At 33.8% G+C, this 21,744-nt stretch overlaps 1 protein-coding gene across 1 annotated transcript in view; it reads right to left on the bottom strand.

Moving 5' to 3' along the window:
* hep (hemipterous) overlaps positions 1 to 21,744 on the bottom strand; it is a 117,775-nt gene that overhangs the window by 75,645 nt on the left and 20,386 nt on the right. Inside the window, exons 2-3 of the mRNA XM_090369911.1 lie at positions 17,969 to 18,083; positions 6,751 to 6,823 (exon numbers count right to left, since the gene is read on the bottom strand). Of these exons, the coding sequence (XP_090226037.1) occupies positions 6,751 to 6,823; positions 17,969 to 18,083 (188 nt within the window). The remainder of the gene's footprint in view (positions 1 to 6,750; positions 6,824 to 17,968; positions 18,084 to 21,744) is intronic.

Raw genomic sequence — 21,744 nt, forward strand, 5'->3', positions numbered from 1 at the left:
TTGTAGCAAAGGTTAATACACTATACTTTATAAAAGTTAAAAATCATTAATAAATTTGATATAGTATATTCAGAAAAGCATACCAAACTTCATAGAGAAACATCAAGAAATACACTAAGCAAAACCTTTTTTGAAAATTTGTTACATAGTGTAATTAGTCCTTAAAACAATGTCATTCTTGAGACTTAAGGTAAAAACAGCATCACCAGTACAGAATATCATAGTGTTCATCTGGTGTCTTATAGCTCTTAAATTCTAAAAGCATCAAATCTCCTATATTTCATTCAATAGAATCCCTTTCCAAGTTATGTATGGAAAACAGAGCAGTTGCTTCTCTATATTTTATCATCATACATGACTTACATATAATATCATGCATACCACTATTATCCAGAAATGAAAGATAACACATACTTATGCCAGTATGTGGTTGCTATACTTAAGCTAAATATGAGCAGAGCCATTTAATATCAGTTTTTTAAGTGCATATCATCAACCACACTACGTTTGTATTAAAAAAAAATTACACTAACCTCCACTAACAATACTCCAATCTCCCTTCTTTTTTGACACATTGTGATATCAAACTTACCATCTAAAAAATTTAAACCGATGTTAAACCAAATTTCCTTTATAAACATTGCCTTGTCTTCATCTAAACTGAAGCATGAAAAATTGAGAAGTTGGGCAGTATGTCTGCAGTGAACAGCTTCAACAAAATAACAGCTTCAGAGCAATCCACTGCAGTTCCTTACTCAAGCAAAAACAAGTAAGACAAGAAACTGAAATTTTATTAAAAAGTGAAGAATTCATCAGTCCTGCATGTAATAATAATAACTAAACAAGAGTTGCAACAGTTCAAAGTCAGTTTTAATAATGTGACTTTAGGCTAATTAATAATGCAGACTTTCAAACACACAAAATGAACAATGAAGGCATCAAAATTCATCAGATGCCTTCATTGTTCTCCCAACTCAAATAATCTGGAACTCTTTGAAACTTGACTTTATCCCGTCCAACTTTCCTAACAGCGAGATAATTTTCCTTGGTGATTTTAATGTTTACAACTCCAGCATTTTTTTTTTTTAAATAAAAACCCCAAACACAAAAAGTATTAGAACCTATAGTACTCAGTACCATGCATGGGTTGAGAAGATGATAAAAGATACTTGTTGACATTAGACATGAATTTCTGTAGATTCCAATTTTCAGGAAATACATATGAAGAAAGGTTGTTCCAGAAAACAGAAGTTGAAAGAATAAATGAGGAAGAAGAAAAGTTGGTTCTGTGAGTTTGAAGTTGGAAACTAAAACGATGTCGATTGGTTGACCTGCCCCTCACACAGATTGTTCTTAAATGATTGTTATTGTTATTTGGTTTTTAGGAGCATTAGCAACTAAGGCCATATTGCTCCAGGGATATGCGGTGGTCATTCGCTGACTTTTCCGCATCCTCCATATTTGGTGGTCACAGGCTTGAACCCCGGTCTAATCAAGAAGCGTGTGCTACACACTGCTGCTCCTGCCCACCTGGCTACAGAGGCACCTGTTCTTAAATGAACAATCTGTGTGAGGTCATTAATAATTAGAAAAGCCTCAGCTTCATGACCAGCTCAGTCCGTGTGACTAAAAAAATGGAAGCCAGCTAGTCCTTGAGGCTTTCACAGACATTCTCTCATGTATGCCAAGCTAGGCTTGCAAATCTAAAAAGCTGATGAAACTGGTATTAGAGTGACACTCAATTCAAGAGTGCCTAACTTCGGCAAAGTCGGGTCGGTCTGTGACAGCCAAATGCTCTGCTTGTACCTTCATGATGCTGGGATTGTTAGTAACCCTCCATGTGCAAGTCCTAAATTATGACACCTAGCATACTGGAGGTGACCACCCAGGTGTGAAACAACGTAAGCAGGGGTCAATGTGAGGTGTCCACACCGCATGAAGGAATGCCGCTTCTCTGTGCTACAAGGCAATACTAGGTGGTAGACTAATCCTCATCATCCAGTGCAATACCACTATGCTTAGTGGAGGCTTGAAGTGGTGGAATTCCCAGTTTAGTCTCCAGAGCAAAGCTAAAACAACCCTCCTGTCTCTTCCATCATTCAACGTGAATAATGTCTTTTGAGGTTATAATGGGCATCACGGCAAGATCCAATCTTCCTTACATTTCGAGGGTACAGCTCTAAAACTGTGTTTGCAGACCGGCCAGAAGATAATCCAATAGACGGAACCTATTGGTAACTCTCCAGAAGGCTTCTGGGTCAGCTAATGTATAATCTCTCTGCCAGATAGGGACTGGAGGGAGTCCAAGTAGTGTGTATGCAGGGGGGGGGGCATTGTCAAGGCCATGTTATGTCAAAGAGCTGGGTATATTCTTGCTATGTGTACAGCCAAAAATTTCATTACTTCATACAGTATGTCCTCCCCACCTTTTCTTACATCATGAATTGTCATCATGAATTGAATTGTATTACATCATGAATTGTCAAAGTAATAGAACAAACTTATCTGCAAAAATATCTAAACCTCCCAAACACTTCCTCGTTCATTTCACAAATATACATGGTGTAACTTGCAATCTCAGTGATGTCCATTTCCACTTAGTCTGCCAAACCCTATGTACTTTTTCTAACCGAATCCCAGTTATTGGTTGATTCAACAACTGCTCGTCCCAGTTGTCCGAATTATTCGCTGTATGATTCCTTTCACTTTAAAGGTGGACATATGCATTTGACCGCTCTGATATTCCCTGTCAGAGCCTTAGTAATTGGGAATCTCTTTATTTCAATCTTCTATGGCTTAAGATTTCTCTATCAAATTCTGTGAAATTCATCCGTTGACTCTATTGTTCTCCCAACTCCATTAACTGTTTGGAACTCTTTGACCTCCTATCTTTAAAATTTGACTTTCTCCAGCCTAAATTTCCTAACATTGAAGTAATTTTCCTTGATTATTTTAATATTCTCAACTGGCTTCCATTTTCTAGTCACACAAACCCAGCTGGTTGAGATGTTGAGGCATTTGCAATTATTAATGACCTCTCCCAAACTGTTCATTTACCTACGAGAATACCAAACAATCCTAAACACGCAGCCAACTTGATGTTTTACTCACAATCAACCCTTCTAAGTACACGGTGGGTGGAGGTCCTCTACATACCTTAGATCACAACTTGCAGAAGTTGTGATCTGAGGTGCCTAGAGGACAACAAAGAGTAACGAAATTATTCTTTTAGGGATGGAATCCTTTATTACACACTTTAAAATCAGGTCCTCTATCTAAACCTTGGCTTCCCAATAAATGTGCTAAGGCTGTTCAAGAAAAGAATGTTGCATATCACAACTGGCTTGCATCTAAATATCCAGATTCATTTTCTGCCTACACCAAACCTCACAATAATTGTAAAAACAGTTAGTAACCATTAATCAGTCCAAACTAGATTTCAAACATGCTAGAAAACTTGTTTCTTGTTCAAATGGTAGCCAAACATTCTGGTCGCAACTTTTGCCCATCTCTATTCCCACCTCTGTCAGAACTGGCTGGTTCTATTGCCACTTCAGCCAGAGATAAAGTGGACCTGCTAGCATCTTAATTTTCTTCCAACTCATGTATTGATGATTGTGTTAAAACACCTCCTACAATTCCCAGCATACTCCACAGTGCCTCCTGTGGTCTTCTGTCAACCGGATTTCAGAAGGATTTTGACAAATCTTGATGCTAAGAAAGCTCCAGGTCCTGATGGTATTTCTCCACCTGTTCTCAAAACCTGTGCTCCTGAACTTACTCTAGTTATATGTCTCCTTTTTTTCTCTTTCTTATTCCAAATGTGTTTTCCCTTCAGCTTGGAAATTTGCTTATATCCAGCCAGTTCCTAAAACGGGTCACAAATCCCTCACATCCAATTATCATCCCTTTGCAATCACCTCTACTCTTTCCAAAGTAATGGAGAAAACAATTAACTGCCAACTCAGACTATCTAGAAACTTTCCATCTGATCAATGATCACCAGTATGGATTCTGTCACTGTCGGTCCACTAGTGATATTCTAGTTTATGTTACCCATTTGTGGACAAATTGATTGGAAAAGTTTGGTGAAACTCAAACATTTCTCTTGGTATTTCAAAGGCTTTTGATGGTGTTGGGCATAAAGGTCTTCTAAATAAGCTTCCATCTTATTGTTTTCCAACCATTTTTTGTAATTAGGTATCCAGTTTTCTCACTGACCGCTCACTGTGGGTGATGGTAGATGGCTCTGTCTTCTAACTTCTACATTATTGCTGGTGTTTCCCACAGTTCAGTTCTTTTTCCCACTCTTTTCCCCCCTTCTCCCATTGACCAGAATTCCTATCCATAGTTTTTTGCTGATGATAGCACATTGCATTCCACCTTCCAGTTTGAGAAACCTTGTCCTGCACAAACATCTCAAATATCCACTACCGATTCCTTAAATGGCAATCTCCAGTGGGGCAAAGATAACTTAGTTCATTTCAATCCTTCTAAGACTCGGTCCTGTCTTATATTTTGCAAAAAAGATTCTTCTGGTCCTATGCTTATCCTCGACGACACTGATTTCTAGACAAGATGATGCATATCTATTAGGGATTATCAACTTCTAATCTGTCTTGACATAATCACATTACAAATATTGCTTCCTCTGCATCTAAAAAATGGGGTTTTCATTTTTGCTCTTGATGTTATATTTCTTCCAAACAGCTGTTCATTCTGTACAAATTGCAAATCTGCCCTACCATGGATATTGTTCCCACATTTGGGTGGGTCTCCCAAAACCTCTCTTGGGCTTCTCGATTCCATTGAAAAGAGGGCAGTCAGGTTAATTAATGAACCATCTCTAACAGTCTCCCCTCTCTGTCTCACAGACATTCTGTTTCTACTGCATGTCTTTTCTATAGTTGCTTCTGTAGGCACTGTTCTTCTGGAGTGGCTTCTATAATTCCCTCTCTCTCTTCCTAATCAGTCCGAACATGTGCTACAAAGAGCCAGCATTCTCTTACTGTCGAACTTCAAATTCATAGAACCAACTTTTCTTTTTCCTCATTTATTCCTTCAACTTCTGTTTTCTGGAATAGCCTTCCTTCACATTCATTTTCCGAAAATTATAATCTTCAGAAATGTCTCATGTCATCAAATATCTTCTTTCATTTTTTTCATCCTTCAACCCATACATGGTACTAAGTACTATTAGTTCCAATACCTCTTGTGCTTTTCATAAAAATTAAAAAAAAAAAAAAAAAAAAAAATTTTAAAAACATGTCAGATAAATCCACAGCTGAATCTGTACTAGCAGCTTCTCCTGTCATTTTTATATGCAGTCCAGCACGAATATCAAAACTACTCCAACTTGCATTAAAAGAATCAAAATTATAACCCTCACCATCAATATGAGTTTTCAGTTTCTTATAGATATCTCTGCTTTCTCTTGAATCATTGTAAGGCTAACTATCTGATACATACATTTTTCATCAATCCTTATTTTCAAGTCTTTCCGTTGCTTTCATTATACTACTCTAAGCAAAAGTGAAAGAAATTCGCTGACCGCTAATACCCATTTTCATATGTTTCATAATTCACTCTTTATCCTTCACTATTTAGTTATTGTTGAGCATGTTAACCCTAACTTATGGCCAATAGATGCCATGGCTTTGCCACTTCCAGCTCTTCTTATTTTTAATTTCTCTTCAAAAGTAATTACACACCTTTGCTTTTTCTTCCCACCAGTTCCATGGACACCTTCAATTTTTTCCCTCTTTTTATCCATCTGAACCACACAGTAAACACTATTTCAAAAATAATTCTATAAGTCACTGTTACACAAAAAATATTAAAATGCATAACCAAGACATTTATGTGCAAAAGACTGCCGAAATGATACCGAAAACAAAACTGAAACTTTTGTTTTAGTTTCACTTAGAGATTTATAAGGCACGTTAACTTTTAATCTCATAAATAAATAAATTTTTTGTTTATACTCTGGAATAAATATTGGAATCAAAAAAGTTTACAATTATAGTAATTATTTTACAAGGACAAACTGGAGTGTTCCAAAAATGTGATACTGTATTTAGCTGCAGATATATGTAAAAATCACAAGATATACAGTAATCAAGTGTAATGTGTATGCATAATTTTAAGAGCAGGAATTATCTTTGAAAATCAACTGTAGGTTACAGCTAGCTGGACAATGTCAACTGGAGAGTACAACTCATGTCACTGAGGGACTATCAAATATTACAAAATATGCACAAGATTAAAAGGTGCACAGCAGATTTCATAACACACTGCAGTGGCAATCCAAATAACCTTATTGTTTCTCTGCATCTGTTATCAATATAATAAATTTTTTCTTGTTATTCTGTAAATATTTCAGGCCATTTAAATATAGTTCATATAGTACTATGTGCTATATGCAAACTTCATCTGAAAATGGTGCCTCCGTAGCCAGGTGGGCAGGAGCAGCAGTGCATAGCACACATGCTTCTTGATTAGACCAGGGTTCGAGCCCGTGAACACCAAATACGGAGGATGCGGAAAGGTCAGGGAATGACCACCGCATATCCCCGGAGCAATATGGCCTTGGTTACTAATGCTCCTAAAAACCAAATAACAATTATCTGAAAATGTAAAGCAAGAAAATAAATAAATAACATGCAAGCAGTTTCAAAACTACCAAAAAGTGAAATCACTTGAACAAATCTGTTATATTAAGTTGGTAGGGACAATATAAAATAGCTTTACTTTTCCATCAATTGTCAGAATATTTGCTTGCTTCATAATTTCTTGCAATTTGCCATCCATTTCATTAGTGCCACTGAAATATAAATAAATAAAATGAAAAATACATATATTTGATACAGTTGTCTTCATAATAAAAATCAATGCTACTGCTTATATATGTAACATATATTATTGCTTATATATTTGACATTTTCATATTAAAATCAATACTAAAATCAATACAATCAATATTAGACTGAATGGTATCCAAAACATAGTTTAAGACTATGCTTCAGAGCAGGGGTGGTCAACTGCCGGCCCACAGGCCAACTCCGACTCATGAGAGTGCGTAATCCAGCCCACAGTTGTTTTAAAAATAAATATAATAAACGACCCGCCAAAGAATATACAACATGAAATTATGTTTATTTCATCTTGTAATTTTTATTATATTTGTTGTTATTAAATTGTTTGTAAACATTTTGATTGCGCGACGTGATGTGCGGAAATTTGCCTTTAGCCAGCGGGTAGTTAATTTCTGGAACAAGCTTCCAACTATCGTTGTGGAAGTTGATAGCTTAAATAAATTCAAGGAGAAACTGGACAAACATCTAGAGGGAATGGTTGTGTGAATTTTTTTTTTTTTTAGGCTGATGCTACATAAGCTCATATGCTTGCTTTCTTGCATCACATGCCTCTATTACTATTAGGTCTAATGAATCATTTGAATTTGTGCCATATATCATGACTCGAGTAGCAGCAGTGTTGCCAAACAGTAAGCAAGCATATCTTCTGGAAACACTTTAAGCAGGCATAGACTTGCACACAACCAGTAGTTTTTTTGTTAGTTGTTGGTGCATCAGCCATATTGCACCTCCAAGGTTTTTGCATTTTCTACTCTGATCCAAGCCCAAGGCGGGATTCGAACCAGCGACCTTTGGGTTGCCAGGCAGGCACTTTACCCACTCGGCTAGCCTGATCAGTACAACCAGTAGTTGTTCCTGGACTCTCAGCTCTGCAGAATGTGATTACAGTGCAAGTGTATTGTGCGTTTCAACAGCAAATGTCAGTGAATAATTGACAGAAAAAAGTAAATAATTTGGAGAGGATTTACCATTTTATTTTTATGAAGGTATTTATTGAAACCTATCACGATGCATAATTGAAAATCTAAGATTATTAAGGTTTTATAAAATCTTTGAAATTTTAATAATTTTCGATTTAATTTTTTTATAATTGTATACTATAACTGTATTTTTACCTTGAATTTGCATTTAGTTTTTCTTATTAATAAAATTAATTATATGTACTAGTACATATAATTAATTTTATTTATTACATAAATAAAATTACAATAAATAGCATAAAACTGTTTATGACAATTTTTTCATTATACATCATTTTAATAATCCTAAAAATTGCAGAAAGCTAAAAAAAACTGGCCTGTGTGTACCTCAAAGACATTTTATTTGGACTGCCACTTAAAAAGGTTGCCCAGCCCTGTTTTATAGCACAAATCCACTATACTGCACCAGGGTATTATGTTTGAGTACATGTTTGCTGTAACTTTCAGGAGAAAAGCCTACTCATTCTGCCTGAGATCAAAAAAGATTACAAGCATTTGTTCTTGTTGTTTTGAGGATTTCCTAGCACACTGGCTACTCTAGTCATAGAGCCACAAAATTCATGTGGCCTTACATACTATCTTTATCATGTGTATTTTGTCTGCACACATATGTATGTGTGAGTATGCTCATAAGCCAACTTGTATGCTGCGTCGGCTTTCCAAAACCCACACAGCATGTCAGAGACAGAATTCTGTAACTAACAGAATTCAAACACAGTCCTTTAAAAATGAATGACAAGCACGAAACCCACCACACTTTAATAAAGTATTTCTACACAGGCATATGTTATGATGATTTCCACCTTAAAGGAAAGTTTGAGATACAAGGCATTTCAAATAGAGTGGCACATGGATGCATGTACATTAGCTGTTAGAAAAATTATTAGTCAGAAAGAGGTAGGTTAGAAGCAGTAAAAGCTCACAACAATTAAAAGATTTAATCTATTCACTGCATGTTTTTGTTTGAACTAATCATGGAATTTAAGCAATACCCTCACATATAAAACACAAGCATCTACATAGCCAAGGAAAAGTGATTATTTTTAACTTTAAGATAAAGTTTTAAGACAAAATAATCAGAAATCGAAAATTTTATTATTCTATTAAAATAAATTCAAGAGTGCGCCCGCTGCTGCTACTACTAAGAAATTTCAGAAAAGTCAGTAAGCAGAATAAAATTAAAAATAAGCAATGTCAGAGTATTTGTTTCACCAAATATGATTTCATAAAAGTACTATGCAAGATTAGTTCATAACTTTTATATAGTAAAAAAATTTAAATACCAATCAGCAATCTAAAGCTGGTTTCTGAGTGAAATCTTGATTTAAATTTTGCCAAGAACAAGTTTGTCTCTACAAGTTATTAAATTAACTCCATTACTCATCCCTTAAAGGGAACATATATGCTTGCATGGCATATAAGAGACACCTATTTTGTTTTAAATATAAAAAATTAATTAATTTTTTTTTCTTTTAACTGAATTGAAAGCAGCATTCTATTAATTAAGATTTTCTAAATGCAATTAAAAAACATCAAACAAAAAATAAATGAGAAGAATTTCAAAGTCACTCATCCCCAAAACTGAAACATAGATGCTCATCTGGCATCTAGCTGACACCAAACATATGGCTGTTTTTGTCAGGTATTTGTATTTAGTCAGCAAAACCAAAACTCTACAAGATTAGACAGCTCTCACTAGCAACGAACAGATGTCACATGAAAATAAGAATAAGTATAGGAAAGATAAGTTATCATTTACCTGGTGTCTGGTAAAAAAAAAACTGATTTCTTGCAATTCATAAAAAGAAATGAGAGAAATAAGAACAGAAATGCTCTGTAAGCATTTAGAGAATATTGGCAGGGAAAGGTAATTTCAAGAAAAAAAGTGCCATCTGACAGATTTTCAAATTAGCAAAATTGAAAACCCATAAATACCATAATTTCAGCAGAGGTTAAAAAAAAAGGCCTTAAATGGATAAAGTCTGTAAATAATTGAAAAATGTTGGTCGAAATGCATGATGCGCAAAATCAAAGAATTAATTATTTAAAGAATATTTTAAAAATACCAAGAATAAAACAGATCAATTGTTCATATAGATAAGACTTACATTCATAGTTCTCATACTGTTCCTAAAGGATGATATGATAATACTGAAAAAGGCTTCACCTGCCCTATGTCTAAAGGAAATAGGTTTATTATTGTTTATGCAAGGAGAGATTGGTTTTATTAAAGATATGCTATTAATATAAAAGTCAAAACATTCAAGTAGAAATTATATGCAAATGAATGGTAAAAATTTTCAAGAATGGACCAAAGAAAAATTAATTCCCAATATGTCAGCAAATTCTGCTGTAATTAAGGACAATGCTTCATACCATAACTGTGAGATGAACAAAATACTTCATCAACTCTAAAAGTAGATATATATATATAAAAAAAGGCCTAGTAAAGTTAAACAAGCCATGACAGAAAAAAACGTTATACTGATTCACTGGAATGATCAGTGACACTATTCTTTTACTGCCATCTTCATACCTCACAGAACTGAATAATATTAAATTGATTTGGGCTAATGTTTTCTGCCTAAGAGCAGAAATCAATATTTAGAAAAAAAAAAAAAAAAAAAAAAAAAAATGCATTCTAGAAACAGAAACTGCAATTTAAAAAAAAGCAATTAATATTGGATATGAATCCTATTTGCACTACAAATGCCAAATAAATTCTGTTACCTATTTTTATTTTCTTAAACTAATAGACAGTTTTTTGTAAATGGGTTTTTGAGTGGAATTCAAAAGACCACCTCTTGGCAATTCATTTTAGGCAGCTGCTAACATAATAAGTAAAATTTGTTTTCATTCTGCAACCTGTTTCATTCAATCTACTCAATTTACAGTACATATACAATTCCTTTCAAATTACTACATCTGGCTGTTAGTATCCATTAACGCATATAAATCATGAAATTGATGGAAGGGGTGGGGGACTTCTGTATATCTTTTATTCTTAATACAAATAAAAGCTGGCATTGAAAGAAAACATGGCAAGTGTTAACTAAATCTTTTTATTTAAATGTACAAAAAAAAAAAACTTTCCCATGAAAATAGCATAACCGTTAATTAGCTGATAACCCAATTATATGACTCTTTTTAGTTTTCACTGAGTTTATAGTGCTGATGATTGAAGTCCAATATAACTTTACAAGGTATTAACATAATTCATGCATACAGATAGCTGTTATCATAACTGTTAGGAGCAGACTGATGGCATTACCTCAACAACTTCACAGGGTCTCTTTATGAGAAACTCCCTAAAATAATTTTACATCAGCCAAAGAAATTATTTGGAATTCTGAATGATAAAAGACAAAATTTTTATTTTAAGTAAAGCAATGTGCTGCAATAAGGGCATAATGTTTTGCAGGAGGCAAGATAAAATCTTATATCTAAAATAATACACCGTGAGCATGATATTTTGCACAACAGTCAACCACAGTTGCCCTTGCTTTTACTACATTGTTCTGCATGAATTTCTGAGTTGCAGACGACTTCTTTTGCAAATTTCAGTAACCTATCCCTAATTTAATAACATTGCTGTGTACAGTTATGTTATGGAAAATTACTAAAGTATGAAATAAGGCCAAACTGAAGTTTAATTTGTAAACAGCAAACTGCATTCTCCTACAATGTTCCTACAGCCACATGATCAAATGCTGTCACTCCTCAATTCCACTACTTTTTTTTTTCAGCATTCATTTATTGATTGTGGGCAAAACCTAACTGTACAACCTTACAGTTGTATATAGTTAGACTCTTTTTTTCTTTTTCTGCTATTAATAGAACTGAAAAGTAATATAGTTAACTCCTTTTCTTCAAATAGGCCTCTGGGTTTGGAAATGTTCAATTTCATAATAACTGCAATAATACTACACCAACTGTTACAAACTTTTATTAAAATAAAATAGTATAATAAAAACTGGATAAAATTACACTGGTAATAAAATAAGATACACTGTCTGTACAATAAAAATAAACCATGGAATATACAATGAAATAAAATACAATGTAGATCACGAAATAAGTGATAAAAACACAACCGTGACTGTTGAAAAAGGAAGAGGAGGACGCCTCTGAAAGCTACGGTTGTGTTTTTATCGCTTTTATTTCATGATCTACATTGTGTTTTATTTCATTGTATATTCCATATTTTATTTTATTGTACAAAACAGTGTATCTTATTTTATTACCAGTTTATAGTTAGGTATTTAATTTTATCCAGTTTTCATTATACTATTTTATTTTAATAAAAAGTTTGTAACGGTTGGTGTAGTATCATTGCAGTTATTATGAACTAGTTAACTCCTTATCAATTAATTACTGCAATTGCAACTTTATAGAACATTTAATAAAACTCTACAGTTTTACATTCTGATGCTGCATAAGCTCATACATTTGCTTTCTTGCATCACATGCCACTACTACTACTACTACTCTTCTTCCATATACTTTTAAGTCTCTCTCTCTCTCTCTCTCTCTCTCTCTCTCTCTCTCTCTCTCTCTCTCTCTCTCTCTCTCTCTCTCCCCCCCCCCCCCCCACACAAGCAACACCACATTCAGGAGTCTCACATAACAATATACACAAAGCATGCACAGACTGTCTAAAATTAACAATACTGCATTAAAACTAACCTTTAATCTACAAATTTCTTTTTCTTTTTATACAATTTTTTATGAAAAATAAATAAATAAATGATAATTGCCAGATTTCCATTTGTCCAATTTTAATGAAGTTTGGAGTTGGTTGACAAATATTTTTAAAAAAGGCCAAATAGAAAATTTCATGAAAATCCATCCACTGGGAGTCCCTCTGTTACATGCATGTGGATGAACATAATGAAAACAATAGGTATATATACATATGTAAATGCACTTATTAAATGAGCTGGTGTATGTCTCTCACTGGCTGCTCTTAATGAACACAGAGAGGTATCAATCAAATATCCCAATAAATACTTCAGAATTTGTTCTCTTAAAATATACAAGGTGTGACATAACATGCAGGCTGTACTTTCAGGATTTATTCAGGATCTGACAATGAAAAAATTTCATATAAACATGTGCACAATTCTGAAGAATTAAGGAGCTATGGCTTTTTTGGTTTCAAAAAATGACTATGGTGTTTTTAATGGTTAAAATCAAATTAAAATAAATAAGAGTAAGTATACATATCTAACAGAATGTTTATTGATACCATGTACATGTTTATTTATTTAATATTATTATTTTTATTACAGCCATTTTTTAAAATTCAAACAGCTACAGCTCTGCAAACCATTTAGAATCATATATGTTAATATAAACTTTGTTCATTGTTTTCAGGTCCTGAATCAACCCTGAAAGTACAACTCCCATGTTATAAAACACCCTATATTATCAGCGGTCCTCAAACTTTCTGAGCCCACGCCTCCCTTGACCTGTAAAATTTTCCCTGCACCTCCCTTGAAGAAAAACATCTATAATTGTGCAATTTCTTATTTTTAATATGTTAATACAATAATTATTAACACATGAAATAATAATCGGGATATTGTTTTCCTCTTAAAAAAACATTAATGTGATGATTAATGTGATGCTTGCTTTTTATTGCGTAATTCATCAAACCTAGGAGTCATTTTCGAAATGTAGACTTATTTCATTTTCAACATTTAATTTTGATCTGTACTTAGATTTGACTGCCAATGCCAAATATCCAACTTCATAATACAGATCAAATAGTAGTAGATATCTAATAGTAAAAAAAAATCATTCTTAATACATTTTTAATATTTGCCGTGGAAATCTTACATAAACTATTACAATGTCCGCAACACCCCTGGTAAATTATGGCCCCTCCCCAGGGTGTTGCAATGCACAGTTTGAGAACCGCTACTATATATAAAGGGCACTTGGGTGTCTTAAATTCCCTATCACTTTTTTATTAGAAAAGATGAAGTGAAATTCATTTTATATTCTGCTTCAATGTTCTTTTCTTTAACCATAACCCAATCTCAAACTGTATGTGAGAATAATGTTCAGTAAGCAGCATAAAATTTCTCATTGCAGGTAGAGACTGCATCATCACCATCAGTCTCCATAGTTAGCAGGTAACAACAATACAGTTCTTACTGATTGATTTTTTGACAGTAGCTTGGGGAAGATGCTCAAGATTTAGAAATGGATATGGAAATACAGCTTATCCTGCTATAACGTGCCATCTTATGATATGCATTTTATTAACATGCATATTTATGTGCCACCTTGTCTGCCATTAAGTGCACAAAAATTGAAGTTACTGCACACAAAACCACATATCTACACATTACTCTTTCTCACTAGCATAATTTCTTTTTATGGTTGTCTGTGAGTACGTGTTGCATATTTTGATTTGTTATATGTGCAAAAATTTATATACAGTTCCTATATATACATGCTTACTACCCTTATTATAAACAAGCAGTGCAAAGAAAAGACGACAGTATTTCAAAAAACAGAAAGCAATAAATATTGAAATAAAAGTGTAAGTTTTAGTTTTGGTAAAAATGTTTCAGACATTAAAACAAGCCTAGAAGTTCAAAAAAGAGAAGAGAAAAAAAAAAAAAAAAACAATACAAGAAGATCCCCCCCCCCCCCAAGACTGAAAGAGTAGCCAACTAAAACAAAACAATATTGCTACTGTACATTTCAATTCAATAAATTTTTATTTTAGATGGAGAGAAATAACACCAAGAAATTAAACTTAAAATTATACAAGAGGGTGGCAGGATGGAACAAAGAAAACATACATTGCAAAAGAATACAACATTCCCTTACCTATTTTGTTTATGATACTAAAAAAAATATTAATAATAATAAATAAATAAATAAAAAATAATAATAAAAAAACTCAACAAATGCATGCATCTAATTTACCAATATCAGGTACAATTTTGCAAGAAAAGACTCAACAATATGGAGTTAGCAATTTCAAATGCAGCAGTGGCTGGCTCCAAAGATTTAAGTACAGTAATTTAATTTAACATCACGAGTTACGTTCCTGAGAAATGTCGCGAATACCGAAAACGCGAATACTGAGTTATGGCTCCCATAGTAATAAAGGGGTTCCGTTCCAAAGTATGAAATATATAAGAAAAACTAGTCTAAAGTTTTGTCTATGTATGTTTTATATTTACCTTCATAATATGACTATGTACATAGACAGTACATAGCGAAATGCAAGCATATGGCATCAAAATGAAAATAAGAAACAATTTAATATTAAATGTAATATTTATTAGAAATTTCAAACAAATCTTTCAAACCAGCGCCTTTGCTTGCTAGCAAAAAAAAAAAACATCCCGCCAGTGCTATCACCAGTTTCGTTGATAAAGGAGTTTTGCCTTTTCGCGAATAAGGAGTGAACTTAACGGAATTTTATTTTGAATTCGGTCTTCTATCCACAGATTTTAAGCCTTTTCCATTTTTTTCTAATTTAACATCACGAGTTACAGAGCAAATTTTTGAAGCAATTAGCACATTTTCACGGACACTACGGCGGATTTTTTCTTCTGATTTCTTGATTGATCGTACCATTGACTCATTGATTTTATAATGTTTTGCCACTGAGGAGACACTTTCACCATTAGAAATTTTGTCTAATAACTCAATTTTATTTGCTAATGTCATCACCTTCTTTGATATTTTCACATTTCTCTTTTCATTCGTAGCCATATTTTTGTAGGGGTTAGAAAGAACTTGTCCACAATAAAGTCACTTTCTTCCGTTAACACACTCGAAAAAGTCTGTTTTACACTGCAAAACGGTAGATTTATCACTTTTGTAAGCATATCAATTTATAAACTGATAAATTTATTCAATTTATAAACATATAAATTAAAAGCAAACGACGAAACCTTCCATGACAAACGCATAACACATACTGAACAAGGTTTCTTATTTGGTTTTTAGGAGCATTAGCAACTAAGGCCATGTTGCTCTGGGATATGCGGTGGTCATTCCCTGAATGACCTTTCCGCATCCTCCGTATTTGGTGGTGACGGGCTCGAACCCCGGTCTAATCAAGAAGCGTGTGCTACGCACTGCTGCTCCTTCCCACCTGGCTACGGAGGCGCCCGACTGAACAAGGATTAGCGAGAAACATCCACGCTTGCGATTTTGTCACCCCTCTCCCCCCACCCACTGAGCGCTGTTTTGACCGGGAAAGATAATTTTAGCCACACCCATGTTTTTTATGGCGGAAAATATTCACGGCACTTTAAAATTCACATTTTTTTAGGTTTCATTTTATATTAAATCGGCGATCGCGAATATGCGAAACTGCAAATACAGATACCGCGAATAGCGGGGGTTTACTGTACAAGAATAACCTAGTTTCATAAAATGTTTGCAGAGAGTCTGAATCAGTTTACAAAGAAAATATGAGGCAAAGGGTATTATTAATCTTGATAAGATGGGTATATTTTATAATTTGCTGCCAAACAAGACACTTACTGTTCAAGGAGAGCCTTGCACGGTGGAAAATAAATAAACAAAGAATTACTATTCTATTATGCCGTAATGCAGGTGGTAGTACAAAATGAGCCCACTTGTGGATGGCAAATTTTCCAAGCCAAGATGTTTTGAAGGAGTTGGCCAACTTGTGTGTGATTATGAGACCAATCAAATTGCTTGGCTTACAGTCAATTTTTCAGTCTTCTGTCCAATCTGACAGAAGACTGGCTTCGGAAAAAAAGGAACACTGATTCTATATCATTACACAGTACATTCTACCGGGGCACTGAAGTTGATGAATATACAACTGTTGATTTTACTTATCGATATCACCAGTTTTATGCAGCCACTGGATCAAGGATTATTTATAACCTCAAGAGCCCACCTGATAGGTACTTGATCCACAACATAGAAGGAACAATTTTCAACCAAAGTGGAATGGCTTGGATGATATCTGAAATATTGTCACTGCTTGGGGTAGTATTGCAACAAGTGTAATAAATTATTTCAGAAAGAGTGGCTTCAGAGAAAATATCATCAAAAACATGGTCCAAAAAATTAATGTGATTTCAATGTTGAGAAATGATGCAATCTGGAGGAGCATATGGATTTTGCTGGCAAATTTCAGGAGTTTAAGGTGCATGGTTACTACAACAGCAATGTCAACACCAGAAGAGCTGCTGAGTAACAAACAAAACAATGAAGATTTTGTTACTAGTCGCATAAGTCTGCCTTCTAAAAACGATACTCAAAGCAAAATGCATTTAACACAATACAGAATGCATCGGTCTGCAGTAATGTTGATAAAGAAACAACTATTACATGTGATAGTCTGTGCTGCAGTTAAGAATGTATATAAGACAAAAACTGTGCAAACAAAATTAGATTCTTTCTTTAAATCTTTAAGTTAGATTTAGTTAATTGGTTTGTAGGTTTTCTATATGTTAGATGGCTTAATATATCTATTTAATATATTTACTGTAATTGTTTTACCTACACTATGATACTTTTCTCTCAAAAATAAAAAGAAATCTAAACAAAATATGTATTATTCTTAGACAAGGCTTTTGTTATTGTTTTTATTTTTACTATTTTATTTTTATTATTTCTTATTATTGTTAGATTATGCACAAAAAAATGCTATAGTTTTGACACTTTTGGTGGACCTTGTTATCACAGGATATGAAAATTTCACTTGAACTTTATTAATGAGATTCCACTGTACTAAAAGACAAGGGCATCCACCCAAAAAAAAAAAAAAAAAAAAAAAAAAAAATCAAAAGTCCAGTGCCCTGGTTCTTGCTTTTGAAAATTGGAAATTTAAATGTACTTCTATTCACACTCACTCTTTTGCCTCTAACTACTCATTAAAATTCATATAGTAACTTTCTACTCAAAAACTTCTAGGCATGATATAAAATATGACTGCAAGTGAAATCAGTTTATCATGATGTCAGCATAACATCAGTTTATCTGATGTCAGCAAATGTGCTACTTTAAGAAATGAAAATCCATTTGTTCACGTAGTGTTCTTTTACAACATAAACAAGAAAAAATGTAATATAATGAAACAACATAACATCAACATACTTATCAGGCTGCTTATAAGTCTGCGTAGCAGGCAGCCCAAGAGGCTTTCTCTGTCGACCTGTAGAAGAAAATATTCCGCCTGGCCTTCCAGGTGCTCCAAATTCTCCAATAGGAACTATGAAAATAATCATGAGTCACTATGTATGTTTATATATATGGTAGTAAGAATGTAAAAATATATTAGGGAACAAATAAAAAATTAAAAACAAATACAGTATATTCTCAGATCAAAGAGTAGCAATAGTCAAGAGGAGTATATACATATTACATATATTACAGATGCATATACACGTCTGTGTGTGTATAACATACATGCATAGACAGATAAACACAAGCAGACGTTCATATAGACACAGAAGGGCGAATATTATGTATACAAGAATGAAATATAACTGAAAAGTATTTTACAACAATAAAATAAATCTTTCATTAATGCATAACAGTAATAAAACAGCACTACCATGTTTTATTAATCACTGCTGCCCTCCATTTAATTAGTTTTGCAACTGCTGTGACTGTATTTGATTTTTTTTTTTTTATTTCTTTTTTTTCTGTGTAGAGTTTGAACATGTCTTTTCTAAACATTTGGAAACTTCCTTTTTTTATCATTATTTTTAATTCATTGGAGTTCCCCAATAATAACATAACATCAGATAAACTGATGTTATGTTATTATTGGATTCTATTATTCTAGCCACTCTTCTCCTCCCATATATATTAATGACTTTCTTCCATTGACTGAAAATCCTATCTATAGTTTTGTTGAAGACAGCACACTATGCTTCACCTTCTGGGTTGAAAAATCCTGCACAAACAGATACAACTTCTTGAATATCCACTGTCAACTCCTAAAATGCTAATCTCCAGCTAATTCTCTAGTGTGAAGAAGAAAACTTCTAAAACTCAGTCCAGTCTCCTTCTTGGAGAAAAGAAAAAAAAAAAAAAAAATACATTTATATATATATATATATATATATATATATATATATATATGTCTGAAGAGGCCATAATAATCTTTAACAACACTCAAATTTCTAAACAAGACCACATACACATATTGAGGGTAACCCTCATTTCTAACCTTTCTGGGCATAAACATATCACAATATTGCTTCTTCTTGTACTTTTCTCATAAACAGGAACTGATTAGATAAATCAAAAAAAATAACAAAAAAAACTGTAGTACCAGGAATATTTGGGGTGATGCCCCCAAAATTTGCTTGAATCCCTAGACTCTATCCAAAAGAGAACAGTCAGGTTAATTAATGACATGTTTCTTACAATCCATCTGCATACAGATATCTCCCAGATATTCAGACTCTTTTCTATAAATATTTCCATTGGCTATGTTCTCCTCAATAAAGCAACCATTAATTCAGACTGCTGAGAGTCACTGCAGAACAAGTAAATACAAGGGTTGTGTAGAATTGGAATAGGTACATGTATACTTGTGTGTACACCAATGCTGGGAGTTAGGTAAATAAATTTGAGGTATTGGTCAAAACATCAAAGGCAAATATTGTTGGGATATCAGAAATGTAGTGTCACACAGATATAAAGAATGCAGAAATTAAATTTGGGGTATAATGTGTACAGGAAGGATAGGAAGGGAGGAGGGGTTATGTTATTAGTTAAGAAACATATAATATCCAAGGAAGTACAGCCAGTCGACATGGCTGGACAAGTGCAGTGTCGAGTCAGTTTGGTGTGACATAAGCACCGGGAAAGCAAAATAGAGAGTAGGAATGTGTGTTATAGGCCTAATGACTCTGATGAGTATAATAAACATCCGTACAGAGAAATAGAGTAGCCCAATAAATCAGAGTGTCTTATAATGGGGGATTTTAATTTCCCAGATATTGACTGGAATTTGTGGGTTGGTCACTCACACACTACCAAGGCTTTTGTGGATTTAATGGATGATTGTTTTCTATAGCAGCATGTTTGGGAAGCACCTAGAGGGAGTAATACTCTTGATCTGATTATCAATAGTGATTCTTCATGTTAAGAATGTGCAGATAAAGGAACCAGTAGGTGGCAGTGATCACAGTGTGCTGAAGTGGGATTTACTCAAAGAGGTAACTACCATGAGGGGTAAAGGGAAGGGTTTTTGCTTTCGTAAAGGTGAGACAGTATTTAAATTCTATACAGTGAGACCAACTGATAGTAATAGTGGCATGTGATGCAAGACTGTCATTTGTCATTTGGTTTTTAGGAGCATTAGCAACTAAGGCCATATTGCTCCAGTGCGGTGGTCATTCCCTGACCTTTCCGCATGCTCCATATTTGGTGGTGACGGGCTCGAACCCCAGTCTAATCAAGAAGCGTGTGCTACCACTGCTGCTCCTTCCCACCTGGCTACGGAGGCGCCTGTGATGCAAGAAAGCAAGCATATGAGCTTATATATCATCAGCCAAAAATCTATAAAGCTATGAAAGGGAATGGTAAAATGAATGAAAGTGAAATTTTAAAATGATAATAAATGGAATCTAGTTATGGAATCATTCTGTTATGATTCCATAACATTCCATATCAAACAGAATTGTTATGCAATCATTTATTATCATTTGTTTGAATTTAGTTATGGAAATAATTCCATAACTAAATTCAAACCACAGGAGAGGAGAGGGAGTTTGTACAAAGTTTTGTTTTAGCCACTGGACTATACGTTTTTTAGCTTGTAAGTTTTAAAATCCTAGAATAAGTTAGTTAAGTGGGTAGTTGCAGCTTGCAGTTTAGAAAAATTCAAAGGTCAGCTGGATAGGTATACATGAGGAGGGAAGTTTTTTTTGGTTGGTGCAGAAGTCTGGCACTTCTTTGAATCATTTGGCTTCCATCAATACTAATAAGAAAAACATGTGTCATCTATTCACAATCTATTCACAATTCAATCTCATTAAACTAATTTTTATCTCTTCTACTTCACAACCTTTCTTTGCACATATTTCAAAAAATTACAACCTACAGAAATTCAAAAAAATGTAAACAAGTAAATACTGTAGTACCAAGTACAGGGTAATAAGCCTTTAGCTCATGCATGGTATTAAGTATTAGTAGGTTCTAAGCCACTCAACTTACATGATTGGGTTCAAGATAATTTTTTTTTTTTTTAATATAAAAATAAATCACTTAAATTACATATTGTTAAAATATATATTATTAGTAGTAGTACTGGCAAATGGTGCAAGGAACCAAACTTACACAGATCATCCAAAAAAACTAACCGCCTCATCTAATAATGTCTAAATGGAAAGCATTCGGGGAAGTAATTGTAGAAGCTACTAGGCTCTTCATACAAAATAAACACTGTTCATAGCATAGACCTAAATTGATGTTAGATGAACTGATGAGACTTGTGGCAGAGAAGAAAAATGGATGGGATACACATAAATATCAGTTGATATAGACACCTACTGTAGATATAAACTAGCCTGCAATCAAGTCACAAAGGAGGTTAAGCAAGCTAAAGGAGATTACAAGAAGTCTCTGGCAAAGAAAAGCAAGAAGGACATCTTTGCTTATATTAACAGTAGAAGCCAAGGGATGAATCATTGGTCCACTTGATGTCAATGGTTTAACTGTTGATGACCCTGCACAGGTTGCTGACAAAATACATAGGCATTTTGCATATACATTCACACATGAGGAATTCTTCAGGGAAAGTGTTGCCAGATGTTTATCAAACTCTAAGAGGGAGCTAAATGATTGTGATATCTGAGAGGAAATTGGAAGAGAAGCTATTGAAGCTAAACATAAAAAAAAGGTGCCTTATGTGG

Source organism: Mastigoproctus giganteus, chromosome 3, assembly GCF_048544385.1.
Source record: "Mastigoproctus giganteus isolate SK-2022 chromosome 3, ASM4854438v1, whole genome shotgun sequence".
NCBI lineage: Eukaryota > Metazoa > Arthropoda > Arachnida > Uropygi > Thelyphonidae > Mastigoproctus > Mastigoproctus giganteus.